This window comes from Pyrgilauda ruficollis, unplaced genomic scaffold, assembly GCF_017590135.1.
Source record: "Pyrgilauda ruficollis isolate IOZ18807 unplaced genomic scaffold, ASM1759013v1 scaffold27, whole genome shotgun sequence".
NCBI classification, from domain to species: Eukaryota; Metazoa; Chordata; class Aves; order Passeriformes; family Passeridae; genus Pyrgilauda; species Pyrgilauda ruficollis.
This window is the reverse complement of record NW_024524044.1, coordinates 5,826,434-5,842,801: the sequence shown is the minus strand read 5'-3', so window position 1 is coordinate 5,842,801 and position 16,368 is coordinate 5,826,434. Positions and strand designations below refer to the sequence as shown.

The 16,368-nt window shown below is 39.7% G+C and overlaps 1 protein-coding gene across 5 annotated transcripts in view; it reads right to left on the bottom strand.

Annotated features, from left to right (window-relative positions):
- Positions 1–11,894: 11,894 nt before the first annotated feature.
- CPED1 (cadherin like and PC-esterase domain containing 1) overlaps positions 11,895–16,368 on the bottom strand; it is a 145,615-nt gene continuing 141,141 nt past the window's right edge. For all 5 annotated transcript variants that reach the window (XM_041471579.1, XM_041471578.1, XM_041471581.1 and 2 more), the window contains one exon: positions 11,895–14,952. In XM_041471579.1, the coding sequence (XP_041327513.1) occupies positions 14,725–14,952 (228 nt within the window). In that variant the 3' untranslated portion in view covers positions 11,895–14,724. The remainder of the gene's footprint in view (positions 14,953–16,368) is intronic.

Here is a 16,368-nt window from a genome sequence, read left to right as displayed (position 1 = left end):
TGCTGAGCAGGTCTTCTGGCAGTCTACATCTGCTGGTGATGTGCTGCCAGAAAGCTGGGGCTTAGGGAGAGAGGACTCCGTCTGACTTTCGAGTCTGATGTTTCCTGTGGTCACAAATCTGGAGGCAGTGTCCTGGGCTTACCAATAATTACATGAGTGCTTGAGAATTGCTAATTTTTGGGGTAATCCTGGAAGTAGGTATGGGTTTCTTCTGAAGTGCTGTTAGCAAATCTGTTCTCGACATGGACTGTCTGAATGTAGGTATTTTCTAGTTACCCCAGGGAGATATTTTCAGCCTACTATTATTAAGTAAAATTAATCAAGGGAATGCTGCAAAGGCTCCAAAGCATAATGTGAAAGATGTGGGAATAAAATCCACTTATTAATTTAGATTTCACCCAGACTTTGCTTAAAGCTAAAATTAGTAGTAAAATTGATAACAGTGCCCCTACATGGCGTCAATGAGTTTCCCTGGTTGTTTTAACTATGATGAGAAATGCTCTTGGACACAGGGTATAATGAAAAAAGGAATTTTTCACTGACTTAAAGTTTGCTTATTTTTTTTCTTCACATTTAAAGCAAAATAATATAAGATTTTTATTTTTTGTGTTTTAGATCAGATGCATGAGATTAGGTGCTGCTGGCTGGTGTTGCCGACCTTCTAGAAGGTAATTGTGTCATTTGCTGAAAAGAGTAGCTCAAGTGCATGAAAGAATCCAAGTTACTTCAGTGCTCAGGGGACATTTGGAGATATTCCTTATTTAGTTTTAAATCAGACTCCCCTGAGGATGTAATACCACTGCTTTGTTGATGTATGTGTAGGCTCTATACAGAATTTCCTGAAATAAGCAGGATCAGGTACTCCGTGTGTGTGCTTATGCATGTTCCTGCTGAGCACAGAAGCAGCATGCTTGCACTCAAGGAGGTCACTGAAGTTTAGGTGTAATACAGCTAGAGGAAGGAAGGAAGGAAGGAAGGAAGGAAGGAAGGAGAACTGCTCTCTTAGGAGCAGTGCTGCCTACAACACAATTTGTATTCCCACCCCAACTAACACTTTCCACAGGACCCTTTCATAGATGATTTTGTTACATCTCCTAATAGAATCATGATTCACACGCACAAAACTGTTGCCATCCTGTGATAAGAGAACTGACAATCAGGGAGCTATTTAATTTACTGGTGTCAGAGGGTGCATCATCATTAAATCCATGATCAGGTCCTTGGTTTCTCACTGCTAATTCAATTTCTAATGAGCTACTTATTGTTTGAGTGAAGATAATGATAGAAACAAGAATCTACTCTGTAATTATTGTAATACAAAGCTCTATTGGTTATCTTATCATTCATCAAGGTATGGATATGTGCCTAATTTGCAAAGCATTTGGTCCAGTGGTCAGACTACTTGCATACATGTGAATTTACCTACAAGGCCAGTTTAAACAGAGGACGCTTAGGAAGAAATGTGGAAGAATGATATTGTGTCAACAACTATAGAAGTAGTCCCTTTCCACTCATGGTGTGGTGGTAATGGGAAGAAATTAATGGCCTGATTTTTCAAGTTAAGAGCCATTCAAGCATTTAAAACATTCCAAATTCAAATAATTAATTACACATTTCTCCTGCCCCCAGTTTCAATGATCTTTCCTATTTCAGTGCATGAATTTCATCTTTTGGGTCTCAGCATGTTTCCTTTACATCCCCAATAATCCTTATTATACTACTTGCCCCATTCCCACTTAGCACTTTTTGATTGCTAAAAATGAAAATTATCAAAAAATTAAAACCTTATACAGTTACATGGTGAATAATCCAAGGCCCATAAAAAATTATATCTTTTCACTGGTAATGAGCACTGCAGATCTTAAAAGTCAAGGCGCAAGGATCTCCCTAGTAAGAAAGCAATCTGTCCCTTCATAAATGTTCACTTGAATGTCAAATGGTTACAGGATGTCTTGCACTTGCAGGTTTTACAAGACTGTCAAATTTTTTGATTTGGTTAGATGACAAACATCAAATCCTTCTTTGATTCTGACTAAATCTGCTAATTCAGTGTTAGATGTTACCTGTTTCCTGAGCCACTTCCTTATTTCCTCTCCTCAGTGATTGCCGCCTTCTCTTTTTCCAACAATTTTTTCTTCTTTGACTGGGCCTGGCACTGGAGTATGTGAACCCACTTAAACCTTTTAACACTGCTGTCAAAGAAAGTCTTTCACCTTTGGAAACCTTACCCTTCTTATATTCCTGCAGCTGTGATATTTCTCCTCTGTTGTATAAGACAGGGTAGTTGTGGTTTAAAATGTGTGTAGCCGCGGGCAAGATGCCAAAGTCTACAGGGTTTAGGCTGTCCCCAACTAATTGAACTCTGATAAACTGGCAAGTTATCAGAATAGCTGGGGTTTAACATCTCAGCAACCTTGTAATAGCATTGATCTAAATCATGCAGAAGTTAAGGCCATGGGGATAAAAGGAAATAGTTTGAGTTGTTTTAACATTTTTTTGAATTTTTTTATGCCTTTCCCAATGGTAGTTTCCTATTGTGCTTATAATTCTTTATTTGAAAACTTCCTTTTACTCCTGTGTTCTGAGATATTTGAGCAGCTCAACAACGGCAAAAACCAGTGAAAATGGGGTCAGTGTGGAGCTTGAGAATCTACAATTTCCTCTACTCCCGAGGTGTAGGGGAAGGAGTGGGGAGACATCAGTATTCCTTAGCCTGGCATGGGCAGCAGCAGTCATGCCAAGGGATTCATCCTGGAGCGTAGGGCAAGGCACCCTCCATCCCAACACCTTTCAGGAGATGATACAGAGATGACACAGCTAATCTTTGCTGGAAGAGACAATCAGGAGGTCCATGGCCCAATATTGCCCTGGAGTTCAGGTGATGCCAGGACTCTGTAAACACCTCTGATGGAAGTGTCTGGTGCCGCAAAAGTGCAGTGGTTAATCCTGACTTCCCGAGTGGAGCTGGGCAATTTGTCACTCCCTCTGCCATTCCTTACCATCCTGCTGCTGCCCAGATGCCTGGAGTCTCTGGCTTGTTCCTAGGGCACGAGAAAGATTCCCCAGACAAAGTGTAAAGGAGCTCACAAACACAGCTAAAAAACTAAGTGCCACAGTGCCATAAATATCTGTTTTTAATAGTGCACACAGTATTAAGTTTCTCTCCTGAATGAACAAATTAATGACATCTTCTGTCTAGAAATAAGCATATTTCTATAGTCTCAATACACTCACAGCAAATGCTTTCAACCTCTGTTATTGCTCAGAAAATTCAGCTATGTTGTGATTCAAAATTTTCCTGCCTTTTAGGTAGTGAAGGACAACTGGTAGGACCAGCAAGTCCTTTAATTTCTCATTTCTGTAAATATAAACTATTTTATTTTCTAAGTGTCCTCAGCAATTGCATTAGAATTTGCTTGGGCTCACTACTGCCCCAGCTGTGCTTGGTACTTTTGCATGTGACAGCCTGACAGGTGCTTCATTACTGTCCTTGATTATTTTTATTTTTTATATCTATGACTATTTCTGCAGAAGTGGTTAGGAAATATTTTTGGATACTTAACTTGGAGCATAAGCTTTATGTTATTCTTCAAAATTATTTTCCAGTGCCAGACATCCCATTATCTGTGTTTTAATGGAACATACATCCTCTTCAGCTGCACTCTGGGAGGTGTTATCTGCAAGGATTCAAGAGAGTCCATTTGGTCATGGACAAACATCATGGTGATATACAACAGGCCTGGTCCACACCAAAAAAAGGGATAATGAGCCTGTTTTCCAGAAATGGCTATCTTTAGATCTTTACTTCATCTTGTGTTTTCCATGGCTTTTTTCACATCCATATCTGTTAGAAGAAAGCGGAAGAAAGCCCTAGGGATTTTCTATTTTTATTATCACACAGCTGACTTGGTTAGCATGTAAATCTAGTATCTCTGTGCACTTCCTGTTTATCTCATCCTCAGGCTATAGTGGATATCATAGCATGCTGGCCAGTGTTATAGGGCATTTAACAGGAAAGATTTTGAGACTCACTTGGTGATACTTGACTTGTGCTTTGAAGTACAACTTAATGGCCACATGTGATTAAAAGCATTCATGACTGTAGAGGGAGCTTGACAGTGTGACTCAGGTGCAAAAATACATGAAAGGGAAGTCAATATATTTTGTTTTATTGCAGCTGTCACAAATTTTGTATTATCACCGTTATGAAGAAACCATGCACTATTTTTATTTTTACATTTGAGATCGAAGATGTTATTGTTATCAATGTTAACACTAATGTCTCCTCATGGTAAATGTAAATATTGAGAGTTAAGAATATACTGACAAAGACAAAACAAAAATATAAGCTGAATTTAAGGACAGAGAGTAAATACTGATCACATATCTTTACCAAAAAAAATCACTTGTACTCTTACAGAAACTGGTGAAGGCAAAAACTAATCCAGCACAGCACAAATGGAAGCCTAAATACAAAATGTTAAGTGAAATATATGTATTCAAGATGGAAAGAAACACATTCTTAAATCTGATGATAAAATCTTCAGAGCTTGCAAATATTCCATATGGTCTCTATTTTATATCTGCTGCTACTTTCAAGGAATAAGTGGCACTGTCTGCACAGTACAAGTAAGGCAGAAAAATAAATGTCTGGTGAATCAAGCTATATCAGACTATATTTACATCATATAAACTTAACAGTAAATGTCACTGGATCATATCCCTGCTGCAATATTGGAGAACAAAGATTCATTGTATCATTTGTGGCTATAGAAGGACTGTATATTAAATTTAAATTTACCTGCCTTACAAAAATAAGCAAATGGGCTTAAAAAAAAATAATCAGCTGTTAAACTACTCCCTAGCTGCAGAATCTGTCACTTCAGGAACTATGGAAACAACTTTTTTATAGAAGCTTTAAGACCCTTAAAGCTGTATGCTGAGGTGCTGTGTTACAAGGGGGACTGCTTTACAGAACGACTCCTGAGACCACTTGTGCATGTGTGAGTGTGAGAGCTGGTGCAATTTGCTCACCAAATCCCAAATCTGCCATGTTACCGGAATACAGCTCCACCTATTTAAATCAGGGGTCTCCACCTCAACAAAACAAAACTTTCCTTCCTTTAGTACACTGTATTAGAATCAGCTAAAAAGGAGGCCATGCCTGTGTAAATTTAATTTTGCCTATACTGGCACAGGGGGTGGAAGATAAATGGACAGGTAGGACACATTTCTATGAAAATAGGAATTTGATGAAATTAATTAGCAGGAGAATAAAATGAGGGAGATGGAGGAAGAGATGGATCTTATAAGAGAGAATGAAAAACTGAAATGCAAACACAGGCACATTGTCCTGCCCGCCAAAAACAAAGCTGATAGAGACCACAACTCCACCAGCTGAGAACTGCATACTACTCAGCAGGCTAGGGTGATGAGTGGAGATTGGAAAATGAGGTTTGTCGCTTGTTCAGAGACAGGGGAGGTGGAAGGGGAGATGCAGAAGTAAGGAAAATTATGGAAGTGGAAAAGAAGGGCTGAAAGATTTTAATAAGGAATATTCAAAGAAAGGCAGGAAAGAAAAAGACTGGGAATGCTTTTGTAACAGGATGACAATTACTGGTTTGCAGATTCATCAAGAAGTGCCAGGAAAATCCATGAACTGCTTGCATGTAGTCGTGTTCATAAAGTGTGTGCACCTAAGTAAAGCATGAGCAAATCTGAAGAACTGTGGATGTCAGAGGCTTGTCATTTTCTCACCATCTGGAGGATCTTGTTAGAGATATTTTTAAACAAAAATGTAACCAGTTGGAAAAAAAGAGTCTAGACATGAACAGATCCACATATTGTACCTATGTGCAAGACACAGCATTAGCTAAATTCTTGGCTAAATGGCCATAAAATATTTATGGATCTAGCAAGCAGATGCATTGATTGCAGTTCAATAAGTGACCATAATGGGGAATTCCTTAGGGGCTTTCATAACAGTTTTCTCTAAATCTGTCACAAGTAAGCAGGAAAGATATGGAGAATTTCTGCTAGATATTTTTATTTTCTTCAAAAGTAACAAGAAATCATGTGTGAACAAGCCAGGATCGGAACTCATATTCCTATTTCAACTTGTACTGCCATCAATATTTTTGTGTGTTGAGAAATATTCCATCTGAAAAAAAAAAAAAAAAAGTCTAGATCCTTCAATATTACTTGATGAAAGATTTGAAGACTCAAATCCATATTTAAAATCTGCCAGTGTTGTGTCATAGCATTTTTACCAGAGCCCTCATAAATCAAGCCTTGATTTTTCTTTCATTTTATATTGCAGTGCGCTGCCACTTGGATATTAGCCATACTTTTCACTTCAGCAACTTGTCTGTGGCTGAATTACTGTCAAACCATTGAATGTTCCATAGGACTTTTCTCCTCAGATCCTCTATGCTCTGCATGGAAAGCCTTTGCACAGCAGAGGCAATGACAGCCTTGAACCAGGCAACAAATAGTCAGTGTGGTGTTTTCACTTATAAACATCCCAGAAAATTCCAGGATGATGGAAAGGGACAGGACCATCCCAGCTTCCCCAAGCCCCAAAAGGGCATAGAGACCTCATGGTGGACAGAGCAAGGCTAGATCTTAAATTCCCAAGTGGAATAAACTGAAGCAAATCCACCTCAGGTAGCATCTCTTCTGAACACGAGAAGTCTTGCTAGCGGTACAGTGCTGCCCTTGTCTGGCATATGGCAGTCACCTTGCTTGCCAAAGACCGGGCTGTGCTGCTGCACTGACTCTTTCCCAGTAGCTGCAGGGCCATATTCTGCAGTGTTGAGATGGTGGCCTTGTTGTTTGGGGGTTGAGAGCTTATAGGCAGCTCTGCACCTGTAGTGATCTCCCCACTATCAAAGGAGATTGTCTGGAGTTTTTCTAGTCAGAACTAGAAATGGCTGTGAACTTGAGGGCTGATATTCTGTCCTTCACGCCTTAGGAAATAACCCCAGTGCCCAGGCTGGAGGAGCATGGAAGATGGCATAGCAGATACCAAATGTGGTAATTGCAGCATTGTCTAGACAGACACTCCGCTCCAGACTGGCTCCTGTGGAGTGACAGATCCCTCATTTCAATGACTTGCTTCTCTATTGAATTTTAATTAACAGAAGTGTGAGGAGCAGGTGTTAACTTGTTTTATAGATTCGTTATAGTCCCTTGGGCTCTCTAGGCAGTTAGATATAGTTACCAAACATTTAGAAGTTCCTGCTTCTGACCCTTTTAATGTCATTTACAAACTTGTATTTCTAGCAGGTATTTATTCACATTAAGAATATTACTTTGAAGAGAGACATTTAAACGCCAGAAGGTGCAGACCAGTCCTCCAACAGCACTTCAGTGGGTGCGGATGTGCTTTTTCTGCATCTAACTTGTGGGGAGATTGTCAGCTCCCTCCTAGCTCCAGCTCTCCATTTGCCTTTCTCCTCTATGCCTTCAGGGATGCTACCATTCACCCCATCATAACTGCTATCTCACAGCTGCCCCACTCAAACCACCTGAAATTGCACAAGTTAGGTCACACACTACAATTCAAAGAGGTCTCTTCTATACTGCATTGTTTTGAACTAAGTGAGCTAGAGAGCAATTACATGAAAAGCTACAAGCCACACACAGAGCAGTAATGTTGGGGGTGTATTTGTGTGTGTGGTGTGCAGAGATGCTAAGGGCACTCAATGCTTCATAGAGCCAAAATGGGAAATGTGGCCAAGGTTAGGATCATTTTTTAATGCCTATTTGACGTTTTTCCTGCATAGTGGTCAGCAGTCCCTAAGTTATTTGGGCTCACAATGCACTTCTGGTACAGAAATGAGTGCTAGAAGCTGTGGGCCTCAGCTACCAACCAGGTACCTATCTCTGATATTGCCTCTAAACAGGAAAAAGAATCTCTGTTTTTTCCTGGAGTTAGGTGCCTGTCAGTTTGGCTTTTCTCACAGAAACAGACATTCACCTAGCCCTCTCATAGGTGGAGATTTGTTCTTCATTTACCCAAATTAAGGGTCCTAAACCTGTATATCCCATACTACCATGAGATGTTCTGCTCACCAGCAGGACTGGTGTCCCTCTGATCAGTGCACTGTTAAACATACAAGCAGCTCCAGGAGCAGAGGCTGAGAATGTTCCATGTTATCCATGCTGAAAGCATCTCCTAGTGATGGTGGTGGTGGGCTTGTGATCAAGTTCTTTCAGTAAAGGAGCAGAAGGGGGATGTAAAAACATCTCTTACCTACATAATGAATCCCACAGACCCATCTCTGTTGAACTGACATTCTTCTCTCAAAACTTTAGGCACCAGTCAGAAAAATCTGAATTTCTTTAGGTTCCCTTTGCAGTAAGCAATATTGCAGAAATAATAGACACCTCTAGAGAATATTTCGGGTTTTGGTTTTTCTATAATTACAAAGAAGCCAAGTGTGACCACAATCATAATTACAATGCCTCTGTTAAATATGTAGAGTTGAGCAGGAAAGCAGGTTTTGGTGCCTGAGAACAGTCTCTAGAAGCTGCTGTCATTGACTTCCAGGCTGGCCTTGATCCAACAGGCAAGTTTTGAGCATGCCTGCAGGCTCTGCTCTATGCATTTCACAGCTGAAGGTGTGTTATTTTGATAACTCCATCAGGGCTACAGTGCTGAACTGTTCTAGAGACTGAGGAGCCCTGCATTAAGAGATTACTGGACCCTGAGTCCTTGTTATTGCGTAGAAATGATGCAATGCAGAATTTAGGGAACTGTAATGGGTGGAGCAGTAAGACGTGATTTAACCTTTTACCATCAGCAGTAAATCCCATTGTATGTACGTGTTTTATAAGAACTGGGCAGGACACAGTGTGAAAGGATGTTGAAACAGGATTTTACAGTAGCTAATAGATACCATTTGCTGCAAAGAGAGCTCAACAAAGGCCCTGAGCTAAAAAAAACCCACATCAGTCCACCAAAATCTTCTTTAAATAGTAATCACCCCAGTGAAAACTTTAGGAGAACACAACTGTGGTTCTCTCTTTCAAAGGAAGCCATTTGTGGGCTAGACCATGCTGGGTGCTGCATTATCTAATGGCTTGCAAGGTCAGGATTTCGAGGCTTAAATTGTTTTCTGTCCTGTTTGGATCAATAGGGATTGGCAGGTTTCTTTGAATACATTGGAGGCATTAGAGCTATCATAACTAAAGCTTTCTGTAAGTATAAAGAAACTTTGGAGCTGGCATATGGAAGTAAAGGAAAAGTACCATTCAGAAGTAATAAAACTTCTCTCATCTGTTAGATGATTTGACTACCATCTGGGGAGGTTGCACAATCATTATCAGGCAGAGTAGAAATATTACTTCAAACTTCTTAGTCCCACAGAATCATAAAAGAAATATGGAAGTTGATAATGACAAGAACAAAAGAAAATATAAAAGATGTTTTTGGAACGTGGCAAGTGAGAAACTCTTTAAACACAGATCTGGTCCTCCAACCCTCACAATGATCCATATAATTCACTAACTTTATATGGCTCCTGACAACATTAATTTCACACACTGATCTGCAGTGAACTCTTCTTAACCGCCCTGGCTTTGTCAAGAAGTGTCTGCGTCATTTTTATTCCTTACTCAAGGATTTTAGTTCTGCAGTGTTGTCTTCAGGCAGAGTCTACTCAGCATCCTTAGAGCAGCACGGGGCAGGTGGTGCTGGCAGACACTGAGCTGTCTCTTTTAACCACATAGACTGTCACTGCTCAAAACAGATACAAGAATCACAATATTGAGAACACCATCTGCTGTGGGAATGTAGTCCCCACAATGAGGTATGGGAGGGAAATTCCCACTGCAGTGACTGTGTGAACACACCTCAGTCTGTTAGGCAGGAGCATGCAGGGCAGTTCACTCCCTTTGTTTCAGGCAAGCAAGCAGTGGGAAAAAAAGTTTGTCAAAAGCTGGGAAAATACCTTGGAATTGGAGTTTCAGCTGAAAGGGAGTGAATCTTGCTCCTCATTAGGGAAGTTCAGTACTAGAGAAAATGAAGGTGATGCTTAATAGATGCTGTATTTCATAAAGACCCCAGATTTTATTTAAACATATGCTTGATCTTCAGTTCAGGGCTGCTCACTGTGGTGTCCCTTTCCAAGGCTGTTGAACATGCTTGAGGGATTGCAGGAAGGGCTGCCCACAGGTGCCAAGAGCTGGCCCAACAGTCAGATGAAAAAACATAGAAATGGGAGAAGTCCATCACAACACAAACTTGTTCTGCAGAAAGCCCTGTTGTGACCCCACAGGCTCATCTTGACCATTGCAGTTAATGACTTGAGCAGCTTCCTAGGACACTTAGCTCCAGGTGCTGGCCTAGACTGACATGCAGCACTATTTTTAGCACAATCTAATCACAGGCAACTAAGCCTAAAATGCACAGTGTCTTTTTACTGTGTAGTCAGAGCTTTTCTGTTCAATGGATACTGTGAAGGTACGAGCAAACACTTCAGGATATGTATCAGCACCAATAAATATCTATGCCTGCATTTTACACAGACTGTTCTGGTGTTTGGAAGATTTACACAGGTAAAGATGGCAGTGGAGTTTGAAAGATGGATTTTTGCTTGGTAAAGGCAAGCTCCATGAACAGCTAAGTACTAATGAAAACTACTTAATACAACACAGCTGTTTTAAATTCGTCAGAGAAAATCACTGCCCTAGATAAGAGGCTTGCTCTACCCCTGCTGTATTCTAGTGGTTTTGGGCTTGACAAAAATGTATTTTGAAGATTCACGTTGAATTTGCAACAATTATATCTCAGATTTCCAGAAGCTGCTAGTCTGACAAAACACAAATTTCTAAGGTCATCTGAAAGAAAGGCTGATGTGGAGTAGGGCAGGTGCAGATAGTCAGTGAGGTAAGACAAGCCAGATGCAAAGCTAGCAGGCAAACAAGAAGGTAAGACCATATTTTTCATGTGACCCTACAGAGACTTGTTTAGCAGTTTGGGTCTATGCCAAATAGTTCAGTGCACCTCTAAAAATTGCTTTACTCTAAAAGAGTAATCTGAAGATCCCTGGACTGCAGTCAACTTAATATCACACATATCTGCATCTTCAAAGCATTCTCTTTGGCTCAACATAGCAACAGAATCATAACTATTAGTGGTTATTTCAACCTTGAGGTAATTTGATGCCTCACTACCCCACCCACTAAGCAAATAAACTTACTTTGATGTCCCTTTAATGTGTCACAGAAGAGAAAAATAAAGGCCTTATACTTAACAGTGTGAAAGAGATTATTCTAGAGATTATAATTTTCAAATGAATACCAAGACTAAGTGTTGTATTTCTAGTCCATTCTTTCAGCTCCCTTAAATCTGACAACTCTGATGACAGAGAGGACTTGTCAAGGCATTTCCCTACAAAAAGGGAAACATTTTTTATTCCAAAGTCAGTCAGTTATATTTGTTAAGATGGACTTGATCATGGTGGCCAGGTACCCTGCTCTAACCCAATTCACTGTTCAAAAACTGTTCAACATCTATGGAGTTACATGAGAAATGAGGAGTTGCAACTCACTGGACACTGGTAAATCGTGCTTCAGCTAAAGGCATGCAGTAATAACTGAGACTACTACTCTGTATATCAGAGTATTTATTTTGCAACACGGTTACATTCTTACCCTACCCTAGCTTTAAGTATGCCCTAGTGCTGCTCTAAGCTCTGCATGCTGCCGGGCAGACATTGAGCAGGAAACCCCACTTCTCAGAGTTCTTGTTCCCCAGCCTAAATATTTCAATCCTACCACTATTTCCAAGGCCATTCATGTCTGTATTAGGAGGTGGAACTCAATCTGACAACTAGGTCCTTTGCCATTATAATGGTAAGTAACAGGACTAAGGTAGATATACAGACTATAGGAACACTTTCATGTTTATTCAGGCAAAATGTCACAGCAGATATAATAATTCTAGAGAAAACTGTAGATAGCAACATGTGCTCTCACTGGACTTCAAACACAGTAATCCTTTTATTGTCTTAATCCATAAATTTTAATGCATATGAACAAGCAATCCTTGCATATGAATCTCAACTCTCATCTTTCACATACATAGAGGTACTAGATATATTTTAAAGTTAAATAACAAAAATGTAGCTTAATATCCTTTGTTTATTCCTAAGACTATGTGGATCATACATAGTGTTGGAAACAGCTTATTCAAATAACTTGTTTAAATAAAGATCAATTTCCAAATTGTACCAATGACTTTGTACAGACATATTAATGTACAGAGACATGTAAAAAATAGAAAACACACAGGAAAATATACACTTAATGCATTTGAAAAATATCAAGATTTGGAAAACATTAAGACATCTGGGTGTACAGCACATGTAAACCATTTTGTGGTGAAACCAGAACTGATGAATTGCACATTCACCGATATCCACTACAGTATAACAAAGTCAGCTCTTTTCTTTTCATCACTAAGCTGATGCTTCAGAAATAGGTTTTAGCTAAAAAAAGACAAACCATAAAAGCCCAGTTAATGGCTTAAAAACATTTGTGTACAGAACAATAACAGTAACAGCATGTGGATTTAAATGAACTACAAAAAACTCTTATCAGAAGCAGAACTGTAATATACCTATCATTGATCTTCTTAATACCAAAGACATCTGGCTGCATTTTGCATCTACTAATATTAATGATGATATTCTATCATTCAGCTTTAAGGTTGTGCAGCTCTGGATTTCCACACCCAAGAGAATATATTACATCATTTACATACAGTTATATTCTTTAGATAATCATATTGCTCAAAACCAAATGCTGATATTTTCAGTATTTATGCACAGCTCCTGACCCATCTTTCATGTAGATCTCCATGCCAGGGAAAACCTTACATTGAAATTTGGGAATATTTGCTGTAAGCAATCAACAGCATATCATACAGAAACAAATATAATCACACCATTTCACTAATTTTGGCCTTATCTAAGTTAGGAGCTTTTTCAACATAATGAAAGGTGTCTTAAATTAGGTATGCCAGATCCTGTTTTGGAGGACACTATCACCTAAGATGCCAAACTCCATATTGCATGACAGTTTCCTATTACAACTTCTTATCTGAAGAAGCACAAATTCATAAAACTACAGCTGGGCACACAAACTGTGGATAAATACAGGATCTTAGGCAAATACTAAATACCGTGTCATGAATTGCTAACCCTACCTCTGTATAGGGCAGCCCTCCATGTGCTACTAAGGCAAATAAGATGATGAGTAGTTCCTTGCTATAATTATTCCCTGACATTGTTTGTGGCTTCCTTTCCCAAAGAAGAAGCTAGTGGAGGATTATATGTAAAATTGCGACAGGGAAGCATGACACAGAACTCAGCAGATCCTTTGTTAGACTTGCACCAACCTGGTTAAAACACCCTTCTCCAATGCATGGTGGTAGAGTGGTGCCTTGATTGCCTGCTGTGTGACTGGATGAATAAAAATCCATAACTGGATAATTTTTAGGGACAGCAGTCCTGTGTGTTGCCACTAACCTGTCACCCAACTGCTAAACCTGGGCTGTGCACAGTTTCCCATGGGGTAGCACAGCTGTGATTGAGTGGGCTGCCAGCACTGTGGGAAGGGACCAACACACAGCTTCTCCCTGGGGTGTCACCCACAGAAGGTCTGCAAACACTGGGGATGTAGCATGAAACTGCAGTTCAGAGAAGGTCTGAACTGAAACTGGCTGTCCATGCCAGTATATGCTGCTGCCATCACATCACACACTTCTTATGATTGATAAATTACCAGATCCTGAAAATCTTATGTGTGCTTGCAAGGGGGATTTTTGTTATGTTTGTGGTACTGGCTTCACACATTGGCAAGTATTTTATAAAAAATTCTTAAAGAAAAGGCACTTCTGTGCAGGAATACTTGATTGGCTTACAGGCCAAGGTAGACACTGAAGCACTTATCTAAGCATTCTTCCTGCATATGGACACTGTCTTAAACTGGGACCATAAATAAATTAATGTCAAAAAATTTACTATATTTACATGTTACATTGAGACAGTTTCAATCAGTCTCAAGTACAGGTAATCTATCTCCCTATTAGCTTCAGAACATGCAAAAAAATAGAGTAGATATCTGTTCCATTTAAAATACAAAGGAGAGATGTGTTTTCACTAAAAACACTAGAGTTCAAAACTCAGCATCACCAGGAAAATGCTAATAGACATTTTCAGATTCAATAAACCAAGTGTCTAAACAGAAAAAGTTTAATATGGAAGGGAAACCAGTCCACATAAAATAAAACTCTTTCAAATGGAATGTAGTCAGTTTCTAAATACATTCAAATATTACAGTGTCTCTATAAATAGAAAACTAGATAGTGCTGAAGACCTAAAACAGCCCTTTCCAAATGCTGAAGTGAATATAGGTCTCTTTTTGCTATCAATAATACACACATGCTTGAACTACAGCTGTTCCAGTCTTTGGCAACAGTTCAAGCAACTTCCCCTCTTCTCTCCTTTGCAACCCTCCATCTTCCACTTTCACACAACAGAGTCACCAGGGCATATCTTAATTTCATAAGGTTTTTGGGAAAATATCACATGTCCCAGATTCTCTTTGTGTGTACGCAGTCAGTCAAGGAAGCACATCTTAATCCACCGTGGTCCTTCAATTGTCACTCAGGCAGTGGCACTTCTCTAGTCTCGGTGCTACATCCAAGACAGGCTACGTGCTGACAAACTCCCTCTTACTTGCACAGAGCCTGCTCAGAAGGATTTCAGAATAAACTTGATTTATTGGACCTCGGACATGATACGGGGACTGAGAATTTGTTGCATAGTCCTGCAGTTGTGATGGTTTGCTTTGACTGCTGAAATATTTCCCCAGCGTATAGTGCCTCGATAACGTCATTGTTATGTGTGGCCTTTCTTCAGAGGGATTGGATTTCACCACCTGCAAAAGAAATGACATATGTGAGTGCTTTCTGCCTGCACCTAGAAAGACAGACACACAGCTGTGTGCGCAGAAATGCTGAGCCAGTTGTCCATGAAGCAGGTCCTGATACTCTTACTTTGAGGTGCAAGTTGCTCACAAACATTCTTTTAATGGCCAACTTGTTATGTTGCAAACTAATTAAAGAACAAGATCTTAATTTTTGAAATCTACATTCATAGGCCCATTATACTCAGTCATTTGACTTTGTAATGCCTTTGTGTATTGGACTCTGTTGCCTTCATCAGAGACAGTTTACCTAAAACAAAACTCATGACTGCTCCAAATTGCAGAAAGGTTTAAATCTTGGTCTGATACCAAGCACTTGAGGCACATATAGCACGTCTCAGCTACGAGCCCTGCGAGAATGCCTCATTCTGACATCTTGATGCAAACCTGGCCCAGCCTCACACTGAGATGAAAACCCTCGTGTGTCGTGTTTCTTCAAGAAGGGAGTTATGGAGCAATTTAACATCCCTATCCCCAGGACACCACATGGACAGAACCACAACATGATTCAGTAACTTAGTGTTGAAGAATGCTTCACCTTGGCCCTGAAATATGTATAAAGCTCTGGGATTATCATGTTCAACTTGTATGGAATAAAACTGTGCTCAGGGACTAACAAGTGAGAAAGTGAAAGGTATGGCTGTCAGGAGTTTAACGACTGGGGGGTGATCTCCAGTGAAATGCTGAAGGTCTTGTCTCAGTGAATACTCAGCCACTCATAAATAATGAAGCAGCTTTGAGAGAGACAGAACTTTAGAACCTTGCACATATGCAGGACAGAGGGCCTTAGCCCAGGCAGTGGCAAACCCAGAGAATGCAGAAAAGGTGGCCAACTTATTTTTAAAATAGTATATGTATGCTGACTTAATAGCTCTGATGCCTATCAGTTTTCCTGCTGTATCAATCACAACAGACACTTGAAAATGCAGAATTCATTTATAAATAGACATATTTATGCAGAAGCATGTTAGCTTTCAAAAATATAATGTTTATTTACTGTCACTGAACAATCAGAATCAACACTCATATGTGGTGAAGCTCATAATAAATGAAATAAATCATACAAAATTAGTTGTGAGTGAAGAAATAACATGTGCAAAGGCTTGAAAGACTGAGCAGAAAGACTTTGAGGGAGCTGGCAGAACTGAAAACAGACCAGAAATTATCCATGTAGAAAATTAATATATCCTCTGATCAATTTCATACAGCTAAGCCAAGGGCTATTATTTATTTTCATGCAATTACTGTAGGTTCATTTTTCTAAATCAGTGCCTTAGATCTTACAATTATTTCAAAATGATGCCACCTTGAACCAATCACCCAAAGTGCATTCCTGTTAGGCATAATCTCCCAGGAATGCAATCTAAT